The sequence below is a fragment of the Pinus tabuliformis genome, chromosome 2_2 (assembly GCF_031772625.1).
Source record: "Pinus tabuliformis cultivar Carrire ecotype Pingquan chromosome 2_2, CPIR1, whole genome shotgun sequence".
Classification (NCBI taxonomy): Eukaryota; Viridiplantae; Streptophyta; class Pinopsida; order Pinales; family Pinaceae; genus Pinus; species Pinus tabuliformis.
Genome location: NC_142300.1, coordinates 787,010,332 through 787,032,617, shown reverse-complemented (window position 1 = coordinate 787,032,617; position 22,286 = coordinate 787,010,332). Strand labels below are relative to the sequence as shown.

General features: G+C 39.6%; 1 protein-coding gene across 3 annotated transcripts in view; it reads right to left on the bottom strand.

The window, feature by feature from the left end:
• Positions 1 to 22,286, bottom strand: part of LOC149195050 (DNA repair protein RAD51 homolog 3-like) — a 272,949-nt gene that overhangs the window by 151,052 nt on the left and 99,611 nt on the right. For all 3 annotated transcript variants that reach the window (XM_089408082.1, XM_089408080.1, XM_089408081.1), the window contains exon 7: positions 7,089 to 7,220. In XM_089408082.1, coding sequence (XP_089264208.1) covers positions 7,089 to 7,220 — 132 coding nt within the window. The remainder of the gene's footprint in view (positions 1 to 7,088; positions 7,221 to 22,286) is intronic.

Sequence of the window (22,286 nt, the reverse complement as noted above, 5' to 3'; positions counted from 1 at the left end):
AAGTAAATCCACAATGTAGGACCACCATTGGAAGTAGTTGGTGCTGTCAAGAATAACTTGGCATGGACTTTCCATTTTAACAAAAACTGAAGCTATAGATGCTGAAACTAAGTGTTCCAATGGAAAGATCTCGAAAAATTAGACTGTTTCAAAAAAAACGGTTCTAAAAACGGCTTCCGGATGAAGAAGTTATGGCTTTTCGAAGAAAATTTGATGAAGTCGCCGACGAAGTGCGGGAATGTGCGAAAATGAAAAATCCGCCCCCTCAAAAAGGAGACTTGAACTCAAGACCTCTACTCTCATAAATTAGCTTTGAACCAAGTGAGCTATACAAAAAGTTTGAGAGAGAGAGAGAGAGAGAGGGGGGTTGAAGCTTTGGGTTGCGTGCTTGCTTTGAGAAAGCTCTTTTTCCCTACAAAACAAAAACACAAAACCCAACACGGACATACAAAAAAAACGAACCATACAGCTCGAAGTTAGCTTTAGCCGGAAACTAAATATTTTCCTCAATGTTTCTGATTTTCCGAGATCACACTAAAGCGCAGCGGAAAAGAGCATACGCATGAGAAAAATCCTTCCTTTCTGTTTCTGATTTGCCCAGATCGCACAGAGTTGTGGGGCAAAGAGCATACACAGAAATGAAAGGTATAGATCCGGTAATAAAAAAGGCTAAATAAACCGAAACCGAAATAAATAGAGAGAAAATAACTGTAAACTGCAAATAAACACTGTATACCTCCAGATCTTAAAAATGACGCAGCTAAGGCTACCGGAAACCTTTTCGCGTGAAACGAAAGGGGTTCCTCACTGGAACAGATGCTCCCAACACAACAGAGCAGTCCTCTCGGCCAGAAAGCAGTCAGAAATAGTAGATCTAGGAAACGACAGTCGGATGCTGTTCTACCGGCTTCAGATTTGGATCACCAACGGACGCGGCCCTCAAATAGCTCTGATACCATGTAGGAATTTACAGGGTAAGTTCCTCAAACAGAGCACCAAAGAACACCGCTCACACAGATCACAGATCAATACACCAGTATTTTGACGTGGTTAAAACCCTCAAAGAGGGAAACAGTCCACGGCCTGAGCCAACACGGCTACTTCAGGCAATTTATTAATAAAAGAATGAAAATTTACATAAGCTTCTCTCATGAACGGGTTAACCTACAAATGACCCTCCATGTTCTTTAAATAGAGATCATGGACCAATCGGGTGTTAAGCCACGGATCAAGTGTCGGTAATACCGAGGAGAGAATGAACCGTCGGATCACTACATATCGTGACCGTCGGATTGTAAGTTACAAAATGTACATAGTAAAGAAACACACTTTACCTAACTCTATACTAGACCAAGTTATACTTAACTATTTCCTATGTGTCAGAATATCCTAACAAATGGAGGGCCAATGACGGTAGGAGTTGAAAGAACAAAGGTTTTACAGCTAGAGTTGGGTAATTAGAGTAAAGAAATGGAAATGCGGCTAGAATTTGGGATTTATTAAATAAAAAAGGAAAAATGGAGTAATGTTAGAGTATATGGACTTTTAAATAAACAGAGCAAAAATGGATTTAAGGCTAGAGCTAGAAAAACAAAGGTTTATCATAGATAACAAGTATCATTTGCCACCTACCTCTTAAAGGATGTACTATAGACATGCCACCCCCTTTAGAGATTGAAACCACCTAATAGGTTCCTTGGTTAACCCCCTTTTGGCTTGGAGAGACTTGTACTTGCCAAAGCCCACTACGGAAGGGCATGCCAACATGATGTGCCCCATTGATCCCATAACTTGTAAGGATTATTACTTGATTATTCTAATGATTTGTTGTATTGGAGGACAAGGGGACGCACTGGATCTTAAGCAAGATTGCAGGTGGATCTTCATTTAGGATTTGGTCTCCCTATACGGCGTCCTTGTTGATTTTGGTTAGCTTGGGAGGTACTCCAAGCCCTAGTGCTTGAAGGTTGGAGGTCAAAGAGCCACAAGTAGGCTTGTGGGCTTAGAACCCAATCCTGGGGTTTTGCACCCAATCGTGTTTGGGGCAATTCCAAAAGCACATATCTACATGTGATGACATGAGACGATAGAGGGCAGAAATGAGAATCCAACGCTTCGAGAATCATCGAATTCCGAGTTGAAGAAGTGGAGATGAATTTTTAAAGTTGACAAGTAATTATTGGTTTTCAAGTCATGTAGGCTTGAAGTAAAATTTGGCCAATAGATGTGTCTCTTCATCTATTCGTTGGAGCCCCTCATTTGGTGATAAATAAAGGGTGAATTGGAGTTGTTTTAGCATCCATTTAGTGCAACATCTTCTCAAGAAAAGGGATTCGGTGGACGAAGATATAATGAGCCCTAGCCGCAGCAATAGGAGGACACCACAAGGAGGCCGAGATTTGTTTTTGGGCTAGAACAAGGGTATGAGCTTGTTGTAATGTAGGTCGAGGCTACTAGTTGTTAGGCCGAGTTTCTTATGGGAAAATCGCAGTTGTTTGGAGTATGTTTGGGCACTGTTTTGAAGATTGTCTCACTGTTGGAGGGTTGTTGTGCTAGGTCGCAAGCCATAGCACACAACTAGGCTTGTTTAAGGGCTATCAAGGGTTGATATATGCCCTAAGGAAGCAGCGTGGGTGAGGAGGAGCCCTCTTGAGGTGTGTCGCAGCCCTTTAATGGCCTGTTTGGTGATTTTTGGGAGGATTTAGGGCTGCAGCAAGTGCCCTAACCAGGTGTCACGAACAACAAAGTGCAGACATCGTTACAACAATGTTTTTGGAGAGATGTTGGGTCAGAGACTTTGTCCAGTGCTTGGATCAGTTTGATGGGCATTTGTAGGAGATGTTAGGAGCTGTTTGGAGGAGCCCACGTGGACTATTGGGAAGCCTACCAAGCAGCCAAGGTGGCAGTAGGCACATCAGATGAGAGGCAACAAGACAGAAGCAAGAAGAGTTGCAGATATTCCCTTGGGTGATAGCTTAATGATGTCCTAGGTGAGGACATATTGATGTGCCCAGATTTGTGCAATAGCTCCTCTATTGCAGAGCAAAAAGGCAGATTGGTGGAGTCTGTGGGCAGCCATGTGTAAGGGTCTCCTAGGTGTGGGGATGACCGAACTAGGTACAACTGCTACAGCGTGGACTTGGTCTCTCGTGGACTGTTGGAGGGCAGCGTGAGAGAAGACCAAGTGTGGATGTGATTGGGCACTTATGGTCTGTTGGAGGACAGCGTGATAGTGTCCAAGTTGGAGCCCAGTGAGCAACCCCTTGATGGACAAAGGTGGTTGCGAGAGCAGAAGTTGATGAGCTCAAGGGTCTGATCAACCAAGAGCAGGTTTATGGAGCCCGAGACTTGTTTGTGGAGAAGGACATCTACAGCAGAAGATAGGCAGTCCTCCTCATTAGTCAAGGTTGTCATTGTTGTCAATATGCCATTGATGAGATGGCAAATATTTTTTTGATGCGTGATGTTGCTCTAACCCTAGGGAAATCCCAGCTTTACATAATGCTCTAACCCTAGTTGAAGCAAACACTAATCCTAATGATATCCAAACTATTGAAGAAGTCCCAAGTGTGAAAACCTTTCATATAAAACCCTACATAGATGAATCTTTAGGCATTAAAATATTAATGCAAGTCCCATATAATATCCTAGCCTTATTGAAGCATACACACCATATATACATGATACCCAAATCCTAGCAAATATACCTTTATGTATAAAATGGAAAGCTTTTTTTTATGATGCCTTTATTATATAAAAATAAATACTTTATTAAAATGAACTAAACATTAACCTTAGAATACATGAAACACTAGCTAATTCTCTAACCATGCAAAACCATATGCCAAATTCATAAAATCTAATCCATTATCGATAACCAAACTTAAACTATTTACCTCACCCATTGTTGGCCTCACAACATACATGTCGGCTTTTATTCTCAACAAAGCACGATTATTCATGTGTCGGCTTCATTATGTAAACAAGGAAAACTCATATATATAATGATATCATTCAAAACACTATACGGGGATGAATTCGTGGATCTGAAGAAATATAAGGAGAACAGAGAAAGGAATACAGCAAGGGAAAATGCTTGGCATTATTTGAGGAAACTCACATATGTACACGTTTGTCCTATAGAATTTGATTTTATATCTTTGTCCAAAAACTCTGGCTCCTGTGAGTGAATTGGACTTGTAAGGAGTTCAAGCTCACTTGTTTTGTGACCTTTGGTAAACGCAGTCATATCAAACCATTCTGCATTTCAGATCCATGATTTTTTTGGTGGTCTAAGGCACTTGGACCTGTGGATTTTCGGTGACCTGAGGCACTCGAGCCTGTAGCATTTCGATGACATATAATTGTGACCTATAACTGGGTAAAGAAGCTCAAATCAAGCAGAAGGATGATACAGTGAAGAGGGGTTGAGGTAGACAGAGACCGAGGAGAACAAGATTACAGACTTGTAAACCTGTATTCACAAACCTATTCGAAGGTTGTCTACCTGTAGGAGCTCGGAGAAAGTGCAGACATCATAACATCACTTAAAGGAGGCCCAATCGACCTTGTATCTTTCAAACTTGTGGTAAAGTAGCTACAAGGGTCGTTGGGAGACCAAATGGAATCCAACATGTGCCAATATGAGTGGAAGGGCTCCAAAAACAGTGATGAAAGGGGTGGCCTTTTGATCTCCAAGAAAATGACCTGTGGTGCCCTAAAGTGGCTGTGGGGGCACAAAATAATCATCATGGGTCTCCAACTGAATCGAATAAGCATGTATCTCATCTGCAAGGGTTGGAAAATGATGCAAGCCCTCCCTTTGTCTCCCATGGTGAGACACAACCCCATCTGGGCCCTGGATCAGCTGCCAAGTGTGTGTTGCAAGAATGTAACCTATTGGGCAAGGTGGTCCACGTGCATCATCATCATTAAATAAGTGGGACAAGAGCAAGCAATGAACGGTGCTAAAGGATCCCATGGCATGGCTATCTTCTCTCGATTATGGTGGAGACCCATTCTCTCAACGCTCACCCTGCAAATGCCATTATGACCCTCTAGAGGGCTTGGATTGCATATAGGGAGACCAAACCCCAAGATGAAGATCCACCTACAATCTTGTATATGATCCAATGTGTCTCCTCACCTTCTCGTAGAACCATTCATTAGTGCAATTGAGCAAACGAGCTTCCAAATCATGGAACCAAGTGGGCACTTCATAGTGGCATGACCTTCCATAATGGGCTTTAGAGTGTACAGGGGTCTCTAAGTTCAAGAAGGGGGTTAATCAAGGCCCCTATTAAGTGGTTTCAACCTCCAAGGGAGTGACAGGTCCATGGTACGTCTGTCATATGGTTGGTGTCATGTGATATAATGATGGAACAGAGTGGGGCGTCAGGGGAAGCCTCCAAGCCACATGCCATGGTACAAGGGTAGCTATGATGAGTGAGGCCCACACTTGGGTGTATAGATGTAGGAGGAATCAATTGTGGTACATGAGTTACCCCAACCCCTTTCTTCATATGCCTTTTGCTTTTTATTGATTTTTCTTTTATAACTGCTCAAGGCTCCAGAGAATGAGAGCATGATGTGTAAGATATAGTAGTGATTACCCCCTTAAGGTTGGGCAGTTCATCGTCCACCAGGGGTTAGGACAATCATGGGTTCCTTAATGATGCAGGGGACCAATATGAGGAGCCCTAGGAACCAAGGTGATGGCCATGATGATAGGGGTAGAGCTCATGTTGGCTTTTGCCCACGTGCTAAATTTGTATGAGCCAGCCATCTTTTGCATTTTATTATACATTTCCTATTAAGAGTGGACAAATAATGCCTTTTACTTTCTTTTTAGTTGCATCAACCTCCAGGGCATCGTTGCAGCCCCGACCCAAAGCATGGACAAGGGGAGGGGGAGGCTAACTCCTTGTGGACCCAATGGACAAATGTACCCAGGTGGAAAATATGTGAAAAGGGGTTATAATGAATGGAGGGGAGTGATGTATGTGATGTCAGGAAGCGGAACCATGCAACGAAAATCAGGGTTTCCCATGTAATGCCACTCCTAAAGCTAGTAGCCAATAGAGGAGATCCTATGGGACTAGGATACAAGGTTAGCCACTAAGTTGGGCGAGGGGACAAGAGTACAGACTAAGCCCATTCTTTCCGCCGAATCCCCCCACTAATCCATGCCTAGAAGTGTCCATGATAAGTAAGCAAAAATACCCAATTACATAATGAAAGCCATACCTTCAGGGTTGGAAAGCCCACCTTCAAACATACAATCATGACAGATGGGCGAGGGTGCATAATCGCTGGATCAGGTGGCGGAGATGATGGCACATCGAGCTATCTAGTGGCTGCAAGGGGCTGCTGGCTGAAGACAATGTAGGAGAAAAATTTCTCCTATGGGTGTCACCCATAGGTGGTGGGTAACAAGATCCATTTCCAGGTTTGAAAGATCCATATATGTGGCGGATCCCATGTGAATCTGGGTGGATCCATATCCGGAACGCAGATTCACGTGTCCAACATCAAGACATGTAACACAACATAAGACCAACTACCCAATAGCTGTTTAAAGATGTGATTAAGAAAAATTAGTACCCTGTTCAGTACTACCACACAAGAACTAAATAATATATAGGACAGGTTACAAGTTAATAAAAGACTCGCTTAACGAACAGTAATCAAATAGAAACGAGAGATTCTAGTTTGACAGATCTTCCATATTGATCTCCAAATAGATTTATTCTTTCCCACTCTTTTGCTTGTTATCTCTTGATTAATAAATCTTGAACACATCATAATTTTTAAATTTTCAAGTTTGATGCATAAAATTTGAAAGCAGAGCAACTGCAAGCACTGCAAGAGCACTTGATAGATACAGCAGATCAATAATTGGTCCTTCAGAATGCCTATTTTTATAGAATTGTCAATTTTAACCATAGAAGTTGTACTTTGACATTGGCTAGACATAGAAGATACGTTTAGGGATTATTTTGGACTATGGAATAAATATTTAATTACTAATGTTTAAAAAATGAAGGGAAATAAAAGATTGGTCCATGTGCACAGCTCACTATACTTACTGCAGTATCATACTTCTCAGCCAATCTCATTAACTTCTGTGCCATTCCACCAAGCAGACGAGTTCTAAGGGCCAAATCTTCAAAATCTTGCCGAAAATGAAATGGTACACTGTCAACAATTATAATTTTAACCTGAAAAACATGAAATCACACTTTACTTCATACACCAGAAATGCTTGGAAGCTTCACATATGCATAAGCAATAACTTAACATGCTTTCATCAATCAAGAAAACCATAGGTACTTCTGCATTAACATCACACCCAAATTAATACCTCATGGAATCACAGAAACTCGATAATGTCTAAGAACAAATTACTACTTTATGTAGGAAGCTTGGAAATACAATTGGCAACTTTTGTGTTTTACCCTAAACCAAAACACTGAAAATCCAATAGGTGAAGCCAGAAATAGTGTAATGTCCCCAATCATTTGAGCATAGAGGTATCGCTCTCGCTTGCTTAACTGTCTCCTTTAGGGTAGCAAGAGGGAAAAATTGCTAAGGAGACCTCCGAGTTTTGCCAAACTCACCCTTATATTATTAATAAATAAAAGAAGGGGTAAATAATTATTAATAAAAAGGGGGCAAAATCATTATTATTAAAAGGGGGTAAAAGTGACTTCATCATTTAAAATTAAAAAGGGGAGTTCTAGAAACTTGGAGAAGATTCAGTGAAGCCTTATAAAAGGAGATTGATGGCCATTCATGATTCATTCTAATCTTCGTAATCATTCTTGTGTTTGCATTTTGGCTCAAGGGAGTAAAGCTCAAGGGTTTCAGGTGAGATTTTCACACTGGTTTTGGTGGACAACATTGCCACCCTAGCTGGTTCATAGTCAATTTAGGTGGTTCTCCACAACCAATCTAGTTGGCCACTAGGGAAGATCTTTTATTTGTGCACATTGCAGAGAAATTGTTTTATCCATCAGTAATTTTGATTTGCAGGTGATCTCCAGTATCTAGGGGAATATATATTGGCAAATTCGATTGTCTGCAGGAGAGATCGAATCCCTCAATCAGAAAGCCAAGTTACTTCAAGTTATATACTTCACGAGGATCAGATTATATTTTACTTGAAGCCGAGTCTAACCTTCAGCCAGGACCAAATTGATTTTTAGATCTGGAGGCCAAGCAACCATACTGAATGCCAAAATTCATCAGTTATTTGGAGGCCGAGATCTCTTGATTGGAGGCCAAAAGTTATACTCAAGCAACTTGATTTCTATTGCTGGGGTTTGCAATTATTGGAAGGACGAATTTTCCCTCTATGGAAGGCTGAATCACTTCAGCATTCATTCTTATTTCTGGAGGCCGAATCTGGGGCATCTTTCTGAAGGTGAAATTGCTATCAAGAGAAGTCGATTCCATCTCTGAATTGGGACAAATTACAGTGATATTCAGGAGGTCGAATTTACTATTGGAGACAGTGTTTCTTCCTCCATTAATCAGACTAAGTTCCCTTCAACTCTGGGTGTGTTCATCTCTGTCTGGCAGGACGAAACTTATTATATTCTTGGGCAAATTAACTCTTGTTGGCAAGATGAGATTCTTATATTTCCAGGCTGGCCGCATTCTCAAGTCGGGGCATATTTCTTATTGCTAACAAGCTGCAATTTTCCTTCAATCCTGAGTGAAATTACCTGGCATTTCTAGACTGAGACTCGTGGCATATTCTGGGAGAGACTCCTTAATTTGGCAAGCTGAGAACAAGTGCAATTCTGGGAGTGATTTTTCCTTTGACTGGCAGGCCGAGAGCACATCTAGAAGCTCAGATCAAGACTTTTATTCCTGTAGAAAACCAAGGCAATTTATGCAGGCCGAGAGCATCCTTCATTGATAAGCCGAGATCAATTTCTCTGTTGGGAATGAGTACATTACATTTGAAGGGAGAAGGTGACTGTAGGAGTTGGGTTTCAGAGCATTCTTCAGTTATTCAGCAGATCATTCCTCCACCATTACCAGGATTGAGCATCATTATCTAATCAGTGGGATTGAATTCCATTCCAAGAGCCTGGTCTGATACTTATTTGGAAGCCAAGTTCTATGTATTAAGAAGCCTGTGTGCCTTGTAGCTGATCTATTTCCCTTCTTATCCTTGGAGCTGATCTATTACTTCAAGTTTAACCAGGTTCTTAATTGCCATTGCACTTTATCTCTTCTCAATAAATTAATAAAGCTCTGTTTGCCCCTTTTATATTCATCACTGCTCATATAATTCTGGGTTGTCTGCTACGTCTTTGACGGAAGTCCTGAATGGAAATTTGTTTGTTACAGTCATCAATAAAGGTTTAAAAATTGTTAAAATTTTTGTTGTATAAGTTTTGGGCTAAAAATTAACTTTGGTACATTATAAATAGGCACGCCAAAAGCACAGTAATAGACACATAAAAAAAGTGTATATAGACTTCAGATATAAACTAATATAATGTTTTAGTTACTGACTGGTTATTTTGGTCATGAGATTTGCCTGTTTTACCCATTAATCAGGAAATCTTCATGGGACTAGCAACATTTTAGTCTTTAGGAAGGAGAAAACGAAACAGAGCCAATTTGGCCCTTCTTTAGAGGAAGATTAGCAGTTTTGAAGTCGTAAGGTACACCCAATAGAAAGTGTTCTCCAACAAATCACAACCATTTGGAATGAGAGAAAGGCCTTTATTTATGGACGAGACTCTCACCTCCTCATTCTTTATTCCTTAATTCCAGCCTAAGGAATCACTCAAAAGTGACTTGTCATCCACATAACTTGGAGACTAAGTAGAAATACAATTAAATGATGCTTTTACATGCTTGAAACCTTCATAAAACAGGATAAAATCTTACAAAAGATAAGGCATCCTCAGCTCCATAAAAACCTCAAATAATGTTTATTAACCTTCAAATATGTCGAGGCAACTTCCATGAAGCATGGAAATGGTTTTCCAAGTCCAAAAGCTAGTCATAAAACCCCTAACAAGCAAAGTGACATCAATCTTAGAACATGGATGATTTGGCTTTAGGAGGCAACGCTCCAATTGAAATGTGTTGGGGAGGTTTCATTTAGGTGCAAGCACTATTCCTTGTCCACTTTTCTTCAAAGTCTGGCCGTGTTGTCGCGCAAATTGACACGACAACGCTCAGACCGGGGGCTATCACCCTGATCCCCGATCCCTCCGTTTAAGCCTGTCTCCCGCGGTTAAGGGGGGTAGTCCCTGTGAGATGATGAGACCAACTGTCGACCAGTTGGTTGGGAGACACGAGATGCGATATAAAAAAGGACTCGATGGATTTGATTAATTTAGCAGACCAGTGCCTTAAGAGATTGTGGTTAGAATGATTACTTGTTAGATATAGAAAAATAAACCGTGAACAACAATCATTTGTCATCAAAAGGTATCAGCGAAATCACATAACCAAACGATATCCAGCGACTGAGAATTTTTGAAAAAAGATAAATGCTTTAAACCACCACGAGAATCCTAGACCATTAACTAGATATCATATTCGCATCTTGACTTGAAAAATTCAGATCTTAAGATATAACATGAAAAACAACTGAAACTGGCAAAAATGATTTTCCAAATTTTTTATGTGATAAAATGAAACCTAAAAACCCTAAACCCTGATAAAAACTGCATAAAGCAAAAAATTTGAAACCCTAGATCAGAGAAAATTGAAACCCTAAGACAACTGATTAATTTACAGATTTGGCCCCTTAAAAGCCAGATTCAGCAATAAGCACGGAAAACATTTTAAAGAACAGAACAACCAGATCGTCACTGTGAAGAACTTCAGAAAATCTCTCATGCAAACTTAGAAAAATAAACCGAATGATAGACCCAGGATCAAATCCAACTAGGCTCATCAAAAAATGCTTGCGGGAGTTGGCTGGTTCAGCCGAGAACTTCCCCGAACGCCCACAAAATTTCCTTCAATGATGTTTTCTACACAGCTCAAAACAACTGTCAATAAAGAGGGCAAAAATGCTGCTAGATCTCAGGAAGTAATGGAGATACCTGCCATTACTTCAGAAACCCTAACAACACCCAAACCCCAGCAAGTGAACAAGATACCTGTGCTCACAATACTCTACAAAAAGCTATTATTAACGGCTGAAAATAACATATGCAGAAAATGAAACAATCTCACAGCATTTCAAGAGAGTAACACCAGCAAGATATGGACCCCAAAGTCTTCTTTTATTAACCAGAAACAGATTTACAAGAGAGCTTCTTCAGTATCTGACTCACAGATCGAATGAATCGACAATGACTCCTAGCACCCTATTTAAAGGAAATGACTCCAACGGCTAGTTCGATTGATCCATGTAGAAATGATCTCGACCGTTGATGAGGATCAAGACATCTCTTGATCTCATCCGTCGATTTATTCCCTTAAATTTTTTTTAATTTTTTATTATTTATTATTTTATTTTATTTTTTAAATTTTTAAATTTTTTATTATATTTTTTTAAATTTTTTATTATTATTTTTAAAATTTTAAAATTTTTTATTATTATTTTTAAAATTTTTAAATTTTTTATTATTATTATTTTTTTAAATTTTTAAATTTTTTTAATTTTTTATTATTATTTTTTAAATTTTTAAATTTTTAAATTTTTTATTATTATTTTTTAAATTTTTAAATTTTTATTTATTTTATTATTTTATTTCATTTTTTTAAATGGATCATCGAACTAAGCCTTTGGAAACATCACCTAGGACCTAGGACTTAGGACTCACGAGGGGATTTAAAACATTTTCAACCCTCAAGACACATTACATCATGACTTTTTACAATTTACATCTCAAGGGGACAAACCCACTTAATACAGACCCTCACAAAACACCCAGTTCTGCGACACAACTATAATCTAGCAGATTAACACACTAGGATTCTCCTAAAGTTCTAATGACAAAATGCATCCCGGCTTTGGGGTCAGGTTTGAAGGAAAACTCTGCCGATCCATGGATCGGTGAGACGAAAAACCTTCCGGGACATAGATTATCATAGAAAGTTAGGTCCACCTAGGCAATTTTACATACATGACTCTGATCTGCTTAGATTATTTACAATTCATACATGCAAACTGGGTTTACAATAAAAAATGATTAAGCTGCTGATGATCGCAGGATGGCACGGACATGCTGATCAGGTGCTGCCCCTTTTTGCCAAGAAAAGGGGGATGTACTGCATGGGTAGTTGACCAGTAGAGGTCAACAGGCCGTAAGAGGTGGAATGACCTCTCCAAGGGTAAAAAATAACCTCCCACAAGTGGAAGGCTCTCTTTTTTAGGGAGATTTGTCTTTAACATTTTTACATTATCTTTACGCCATGAAACACCTCAAGTATATGCCATATCATTTAAATGAATGGCCACATCATTTAAGTGATGTCCACGTCATCCAATCAACACAAAACACCCCCGCAGCTGTCATATTTACCACGCATGGATCAACCCTCAAGAGTGAGAAACTCAAATATTTTCTTTTATGTCATATATAATACAAAAAAATTTAAAAAATTGCAAAAGATAAACCATAAAAAAGTATTTACTCATTGTCTATTGCAAAGTTAATGGATTATTTTCATCTTCTAGACAAATTTTGTCCAAAGATTTGCAATAAATCGTTTATTTCTAACCCTGATTGGGCAAAGCAGCCCCAGACATTTATGCTTAAAGGTTTTATTTAAGATACTGTGGGTTGATTTAAGGTTTTTACTAAATCTCAAAATTAATTATAACAAAATAAAGCAGATTTCATGAAACACTACTAAAGTTATGGTTTATCCCATAAGATACATTCTAAACCTACCATAGCTCCTATTTCATTGTCAAATTATTATTCAAGGTCATCTAACACATTCTAATGGTGAAATTTATCTCCTAAGTGGTTTACATTGCTTAATTTTTAATTGGGAGAATCATGGGTGAAACCTAGGGGGATTCACACCCTTCTCATACAAGTTTGTGTTAATTTCACATTTACGTTTCATTTGATCTTGTATTTTATCATTGCTGGGCTGTTTTCACATGTATATTTCATTTCCCTAGCCAAGCCATCCAAAATCCAACATTAAAAGTGCTTTTTGGCACATGACTTTTCCTTTATCCAAAATATGCATTTTCTGTGTTTTCTATTATAAATCAAATTCTTGAAAGTGTGAACAGCGACAAGCTTGTCCAAATTACGGCACATATTCAAGAGATAACCTTAAAATATCATTTGTCTTTAAATTGTGTAATGATATCTCAGTCTTCCAAGGTAAAAGGTATATTTTTTCTAGGCTTAAAAGGTGAAATCAGTGTGCTGATTATATTTCTTTTGTAACATATCATATAACAAATTCATCACTTATTAATTAGCTCCTATCCCTCATTTGTAGGTGGTGATTGATGCCCTAAATCTTCATTGAATAATTTAAAAAAAATTATCACTTGATTGGCACTGCTCTAACTTGGAATGAGGTGTTTGCTGGTTGTTACCTCCCCAGATGTACCAGGCAGGACTTGCAATGAGCCACCAAGGTTGAACAAGACACTTGTTCAAATTTCAAGTTCAGAAGCCTTGCAGGCAAGTTTGCTCTTTCTTCTGGTTTTCTTCTCTAAGCAATTTTCATACCCCCATCAGGTAATTGTAATAAATGAGTTTAACATGATGAACTTACATAAAAGACTTAGCTCCCTAGGAATCAATTATTAGGGAAGTTACTCTAGAGTGTATTTTTACTTGGTTAATTATTTTTTGTTTGTTAGCGATTAATAATTTTCTAAACTTTTTTCACTCACACCTCCAAAGCTGGAGTACGTCGTAATGGCTAGGACTCCATGGTGTTGTCTAAGTCTAGAGTCAATGTATATGACCATGCTACTCATTATCCAAAGCCTTACAAAATTGCATATGATCTTTCTGATAATTTTTGACATGTTCTATATACCGCAATAATCACTTAAAACAATTTAGCATTCAATTTCATTCACCCCAGTAACAGTTGAGCAATTATAGATAGAACAGTAAACAGTAATCCACAATAGAAGATAGCCAAGTGTTGAAAATGAAACTAGCGTTAGTCTTCATAATGTAATAAAAAATTTATTGACATATTTATTATTATTATTTTATTTTTAGTCAAAGCATGTTCTTCATGCTTATAGGGTCAATTGAGTCAAAAAGAATTTATTACGAGTCAAAAGAAATGTATTTGAGTCAAAGTCCCATTTGGACCTTTTGTAAAGAAAAGAAAAGAAAAGAACATTGAGTCAAAGTACACCAAAAGTTGTCAAGTCGGCCCTCCTTGGGAACAAGTTGGCCTCGGCCTCCAAGAGCCACCTATTCAACCTTCCTAGATAGTTATATAGATGAGGCAGTTCGACGCACTTGAGAGCTCATTAATTCACACACAAGAAGTACATCTACAACATGTGAAGGATGTGATGTTCCTTTTTCCGATGTTTGTTATGGCATGGTTAGGATGGACTTTCAAGATTCGAGGCAAACAGGTCACAGGTGAAGATTTATGTCATCAGTGGCCCAGGTGCTTTTGGAGATGTTTCATGGGCTTTTGAGGAGGTTCTATGGGGTCCGATGGCATTCGCTTGGCGTGTTCCATCATCTGCACAACTTGTCTTTCGTTCCGTTGCATTCCGACAACTTTCGAAATGCAGGGTTATTGAACCGGAACAAGAAGATCTACAGGATGGGATGGTTAGAAGTGATTTTCAGTGACCTGAGGAGGCATGGTGGCCAATTACCCATTTTCCACATTAAAAAGAATAGTTTAATTTAAATAAAAAAGAGGGAAAAGTGGTCCATGATTAAAATAATAATAAAATAGGAGGTTCTAGTGGGGTCCATCAAATTTATAAAAAGAGGAGGAGGCCACTGGGACACATCTTGGATTTGATCTTTTTCTTGTATGAGAGATTTGAGAACCCAGTTCTATACTTTATTGTAGCCCCGGGATGGAAACCCTTGGGTGATTTAGACAGATTAGGCGAGTACCCATCTCCCCTTGGTGAATTCATCCAGAATTCATAGGAGAGTTTAGCAGTGGCATTTCAATTCAGTTTTGGAGGGTCGGCGCAGTGTAGTCGATTATCTTGGAGGCCAACTTTTCATCTCAGCAATTTTTGTTGTGTATGCATGTAACCCCAGTTTATATATTATACATAAAGCTGAGATTATTTCTGCTCATTATTGTTATTTGCAGTTCTATGGTGATAAATATTACATGGCAATTTTCTGTTAAATTTATGAGAATTTGATGTGAAGATTTTGTTTAAGAAGCATTTCGAAAACACCCATAATTTCCCATTCAAGATATTACAGTGGTATCAGCAATGGTGTTCTTGCCATCCTGAGGATTTCAAATTGCAGATTGTTCAAGGATTTCTAAGAAAATTATTTCCAGAGAAGTCGAGAGCCCAATCTGCAACAGAATAAGAATTTATTTAAAGGGGTTCAACAAATTTTCTTGTTAAATGTGCGACAAAATTCCTAAGAAATCGATTGAGGAATAATAGTGATTTGACAAAATTGAGTTTTATGGTGAGAAATCAAAAGGTCGTATCAAGTTAATTTATGAGAAAAAATTGTCAAAAGCCAAAGGTTAATTTTAAAAGGGGAGCCAAAAGTCAAATTTGAATAGTATAGAAGTCGTGGCCATACTCTGAGAAAAGGGCCATGTTGATCAAACCGGCGACAAAATTTCCGACCCACATGTTGGGAGTCTGACTGCACTGCCACACTATACTGCCTGCCCCAGGTTCGAATCAGTATGAAATTCATTGTTGACCGAAGTGTTCAGCAACAGAGCCAAATTCTAAACTGCCACGTCAAGAGCCAAGTTGGCGTGCCTAGACTGGGAGCCAAATTTGTATTTGAGAGGGCCAAACTGAGTTTCTAGTCGACCAACCGAAGCCGGGCCACATTGTATATCGCCCAAAAAAAATATCACATGCATCTAATTTGGGCCACAGATCTGTGGGAAATCAAACTCTGGGCCACCATTGATGTTGTGCGATTGAAGCATGGTGAACATCCTTGGAGCAGATCAGACGTCGATCAAGAATAGTTTTGATTGATTCCATTCATCTGAGCCGAGAATGTGAACAGTGACCGTTGAACTAACCAAAGCCGAGGACTGGGTCTGTTACTGCAACATGTTTGTCTGAGTGAACAAGTGGTCGTTTGTACACCATCGTGTTTTCAAATGTGTGAATGTTCTGGGGAAGACATGGAATCTTAGCATGGGCCAATGTTTTCAAATGAAGCTGAGAATTAAGATTTAATCATTTTGTAAAATTAAATCTCAAATCCTTTATCGAAATTCACTTCAAAGTGTCGAGAATCCTTTTGTCTGAATATTTGATAGAGAGGCTAAGTGAATTACTAAGATTAACCGGGGATTCGGCACCACAATTAAATAACCACTGAAGTAGCAATGCCTGATCGAGCCCTATGTTTATCATCATGAATTGTTGAGTTGATCCGATCTGTTACCAGTGATAAATCATAGAACCACATGGCGTAGATGATCGTCAAGAGGAATTCATGTATCAAATTGTCTACCTACTTCCAAGTCAAATCTGAAGGAGGCAAATAGATATTTCTTTGATCCATTGTTGAAGAATTGATGGTCGAAGGGGAATCCCCATGTGCACACTTCGAATCATTTTTTTTCCGGAGCATAATAGACAAATCAAGTGCCAAAACCAATTGGTGGAAACCGTGGAATAGATTAAGGGTCAAACTATCAATTGTGAGTTGAGTACACAAAGCCAATTCCAAACGTAGTGCACAAGGGCCAATTGCATCATTGGTGATCGATCTGAGCTGCAAATTATAAGTCAAGCATGGTTGTAGAAAAAGCTCCATTGTAAAGGAGTGGTTGAGGTCGATTAAGAGGTCAGACTGCAAGGGTATTGGTACACAGGTGCGTGAAGACAGTGTTATTTTTTGGTAGCACCGGAAGTGCTATAGCCTTGAAAATTGGTGGAGAGGCTAAGGCACATGAGTTCTAAAGAACCCAGAAACCGTTTGGTGAAATTCCACCCATATTGTATTTTATTAAAATAATTAATCAAAATATGGGTGAGAATGATCTAGAAGGCGGATCAGGACAAGTTTTAATCTTAGCCATTGATTAGAGACTTAATCTTGGTCGTTGAAGTCTCCATAGGAAAAGTATAAAATGGAGGCTTGGGGTTCATTTGGAAATACACACAAAGAGATTGAGGAAATCAATTTTTTGAGGTGAGAAGTTCTTAGGAGGAAAATTGATTGGGGAGATCTTGCAGTTGAGGGGCAGTGAGAATCCAGGAGAAGGATTTTCCGGAGAATACAAGGCAGAGAAAGGACAGAAAGACATCCAGAGGAGGGCTGACGCTGGCCTACACAACGCTGACGCAGAGGCAGCAAAGTCATTGAGGAGAGGGCGAAATTCTGCAGAGGGAATTCGATTTGCAATTGCCAGGAGCCAAGGTGTGAAACTGGAGGCAAGAAAGTCAAATTCTCAACCAGCAGAAGATCCAAAGCAGAGAGGCAGTGTAATATCCAGCAGGGATGACGCAGAAGTTGCCAGGGTGATGCAGTTTGACGCAGAGGCCATCAGAGGGTGACGTGGAGCCTCCCAGAGCTGAGGATCAGTCACTATTTCTCCAGTAACAGGATGAGATCATTTCACCAGTCTTTTGTCCAGTATTTTCTCTGTAAAGGATTGCTAGATGAGCATCCTAGATTTGTATTCAGATATTTCACCTGCATAATAATAAACCCTCAGAGTTGTTGCACCGGTTTTCCCGCATTGGGTTTTTCTGGGGACTATTGTGTCCAAAAATAAGTGTGTCCTATGTATCTTGTTCTTTGCTCTGTTTTTTGTTTCATGAGATCAAATATTTAATTAGTGTAGGCTGCAAAAGTAATTTGCTTCAGTATTCAGAAGAATAACTTGATGAATGTAAAATCAAGTAGGTGAAGTAGATTCAGATTTGCTGCAGTAGGGGTTCCTTCAAGTATAGGAATTTTCACAGACAGGGAACAAAATTGTTTGTTGATTAACATTGTTGTCTAGGAAGTTGTAGCTTTGTGTTAATTTATTGTATACCTGTAGCCTATAATTGATTTTGATGTTAAGCAGTAGCAGTAGCTGACAATGCTTTTGTAGAATGTTGTCATATTATTACTACCGGTAATGGTTGTACACATTGAGCAGTGCCAATATGTATATTTGTTGAGTGGACAGAGTATTATGTTGCTAGTGTTTGGTATGGTGAAGTCTACGTGAGGTGTTATAGCAAGGCATATAAATTGTTGCTTGTAAAGAGTTTTCATCGTACATATATGCTATTGTAAACCTCTACGTAATTTCCTTGTACTATGCATTGTTAAGAGCCATGAAAAGTTGAGCATAGTATATCTTGTCTAACAGTTGTTGGCTGCTAGGAATAAGACACGGTGCATGTAAGACGTTTGGTCACTTTACCATGATGTTATTGTGTCCTTTGTTGTATTATTAGTCAGGTCTTGTCAAAGAGTCAGAGTCTTGAGTTGCGAAGTTTATTTATCTTCATCATATGGCCTAGTAAATATTGCTAAAAGTTGTAATCTCAGAGAGTATCAGTCAAAACAACTTGATATTCTTGTCATCATTGAGCTAAAACATGGATCAAACCTTCATAAACTCTCTTAATAAATTAGCAGCAGAAATCAATAGATTCTTTTCCAAGGGAATACTTTCTATGCTACAACAAGAGCGACCACAGAAAGAACAAGAGATGGGATACAAAATCTTTACTCTTGAAACATATTTGAGATTCACGGGATTTTCAACAAAAGCCCTTCTTAAACTAGAAGAACTTGCTTCACTCCTCTCCAAGGTACATTAGTCAGATGGAAAGAGCTTGATTTGAGCTCTAAAACCATTCATGTTTGCTCTCATACAACACAAGTTTTGGAGCATCCTTGTATAAGAGTCAAACTTCTAGTTGCCTCTTGTCTCACTAGTATCATGACGCTGACCGCACCTATACCTCCTTACAATGATGACATAATGAGAAGAGTCTTTAGATTGATAGTGGAGACCTTTCATGTAGTATACTAGGGTTATTTTGCCTTGGGGTTTCCTGTAGTAATAACCTTCCTTTGCTATTATAGTAACCAGAATTTACTTCACACTACAGTTTTGTCTGCAGTAGTACTATAAACAAGATAATATGAAACAAATTTGAATGAACAATACAGTAGTCTCGGCAATATAATAACAGATAAGACCAATCTCCCAGCATAAAATCTAATTCAACAATTCAAGTTCCGCATCAATGAGAACTATAAACCCCAGAGATTTTCATTAGGTCCAGATTTAACCAGATGACATGAAATATAAATTTTGGACACCGATCCTATATAATGTACTAACTTCAGTCTCCCTTCTATTAATCAATATGATCGTATTGTTTAGTTTTCTCCTATGTATGGACCTGAACTACAATGATAATTCCTATACAATTTGAGCTCGGACCGCTTCTTTTTAGATTAGATTCCCTGTCTCCAATAAGATGGACTCTTTCAAGCCACAGAGTCCGCAATTTCCATCCACTACGAGACAGCCTTGTTGACTCAGTTTATTCAACGATGCCTTGATAAAGTTACGTAACGTACCTTCCATCAAGTGATCATGTCCCCAACGCCATCACTAAAATGGGGCCTTGAAATTTTGTCGTGCTACATTCATCATATATGCCTCAATTGAAATCAAACATCTACGAACCTTCAATCAGTGAGCTATGCCCTCTTTGGACACTTTAGCAACTGCAGCTAGTCCCTCATAACCTTTACGTCAACATCCACTATTATGGGCACGATATTAATTTTTTTTTATGTGATGATTGGTTGTTAGAATTGGTCATTTGTTGGTCCGCTTTCTTAACTACTCGCTGACTCGAGCTACCTTCAAATTCTCGTTGTTCTAGCCCAGATCAAAATGAGACAGAAAGGGATCTCGTTGCCTAATCTAGAAACTAGATAACCAAAAGATCAATCCAAAACTCAAGGAATTGCTTCACAAGAAAATCGTTGTCACGCCAGACCCTTTGCTAAGAGATAATAGAGAAAAATCAATCCCAGAAGTTCGTTCTCCCTTCAAAAGACTTCTTGTGCCAGAACAGAGAGAGAAGGAAAGTCAACTAGGGTGGAATCTTTCACCACCAAAATTGACAAGAGAAGAAGGGGTCTTAAAACCCTCAGAGCTAATGCTCAAGAACAAATAAAATGATCCACACTTGATGCCTCTAATTGAATCCAATCTGCCTTAATTTATAGACTTCTATGAGGGCATTCACTTCCTTAAGTGGTTGAGTGTGTCACACATTCACCCAACTTACCCAAAACTCGCCCAACAATGTAAGCTTTGGGTTTTTATCGCCTATTTCATGGACTGTAGCCTACCGGGACAAATAGGCTACTAAGTCCCCTTGGTCATTAATTTGTTGAGGACATTACATTCCAGGATTTGGATAACACTGAGGGTCCTACTTTTGGGAAGATGCTTGAGATTCTAGAAGACATGGCCCTGGTTAGATCTTATGACCTCATGTTTGAGCTGGAGTGTGACGATTTGATCCTGCAGATGTTCCAATGCTTCTTCAACATTAGGAAACATCATCCTGATACAATCATAACACACATGCAGTCCATTTTTTCCTCATGTATGGGAGGCCATGATGCCATTTGCAGGAGGTTGCAGTCTAAGTTGTTGGCCATTTGGAGGGAGGAACAGTTGGTTTCACCTGTTGCTTATGAACTAGCCAAAAGGTTAGTTGAGTAGAACATTGGACTGTTCAGGAGACGATTGACCCAAGAGGAGTTGCAGTGGATTTATGGTGACCAACCATGTAGCAGGAATGAGTTGAGGAGGAAGGGTCTTTGCTTCATCTGCAAGGAACCTTAGGGACTCGGCCACTCATGTTTGAATGATTCGGAGGAGATGATAGGGGTAGAGCAAGAGGAGACCCCTTCTCACTTTCAGGGTGAGGATTTTGCTTTTATGGTTGAGTCCATGAGTTCATATGAGGATACCCCTGAGGAGCATGAGCAGTCATGTGGGTATGTTGGCAGTGGCCCAGCTATGCATTCATGTGAGATGGAGTACAATGAGCGGCATATTGTCCAAGGAGCAAACTTTCCAGGTGAGCGACTGATGATTCAACATGGAGAGCACATAGAGGAGCAGGAGTCTGCTGAGGGGGACAATATGCACGTGTGGAAAGCCAGTTGAGGGTTCATGTTGAGCCCATGATAGAGGAGGATGAGCAACCATCTTTTGGACCAGCCACTGATGAGGACCAAACAGATGCACAGATAGCCAGCAGGGTTGTAGTACTTGCAAACACTTGTCATCGGGAGGTGCTAAAGACTAATAGGTTAGTCTGGCAGGGGGTTGGTAGACTGGAGGAGCATGGAGTTTTCAATCAGACAAGGGAGGGTCTTATGGAGATGGTGGTGCATCCATCTCTGGGCCAACCCACTAATGAGGTGTAGATAGATGCACAAGCAGATGGCAGAGCTGCGGTACTCTTAGGGAGTAGCCTTCTACAGGAGTACATAGGCAGGGCATTCTGTACAGTTTGGCCACGGGTACCCATTATAGGGAGAGAGACGGGATTTTCTCGATGGATATTGATGATTGGCCAGACAGAGTTATGTGAGATGGGCATGGTGCAGCATAGAAGACTTATCTCAGATATAAGTGCCTATGCATTTGATCCCTCCCACAAGATGGATTGGTGAGAGATCATGAGTTGGTACCCTATTGATGGAGTATCATTTTTAGTCAGGAGCATTGTACTGCAGGAGCCCTTAGATGTGAGGGATACTACATGCTCCAGTTGGCAGCAAGATGTAGGTTGGCCACTCATCAGTATTTCAACACAGCATCAGCATGGTGAGATTGACCTTGGTCTATGCCAAGGGTTGGATTGGAGAGGTGATGAGTTGGTACACGGTGGATGGAGCAGCACTCATGGTTGGAGTTATAGCACAACAGGAGCCATGGAGCATTGATACTTGTTCTTGGTGGCATTGGGATCCAAGAGGATTGGTTGATGACAAGTTCAATCAAAGATTGGTCTGGGATCCGAGCATTGAGGGGTCCATTCATGGTGGGTTGACACAGAGGCATACCATCACCCAATGGTTTGTATGGGATCCAGGCATTGGGTC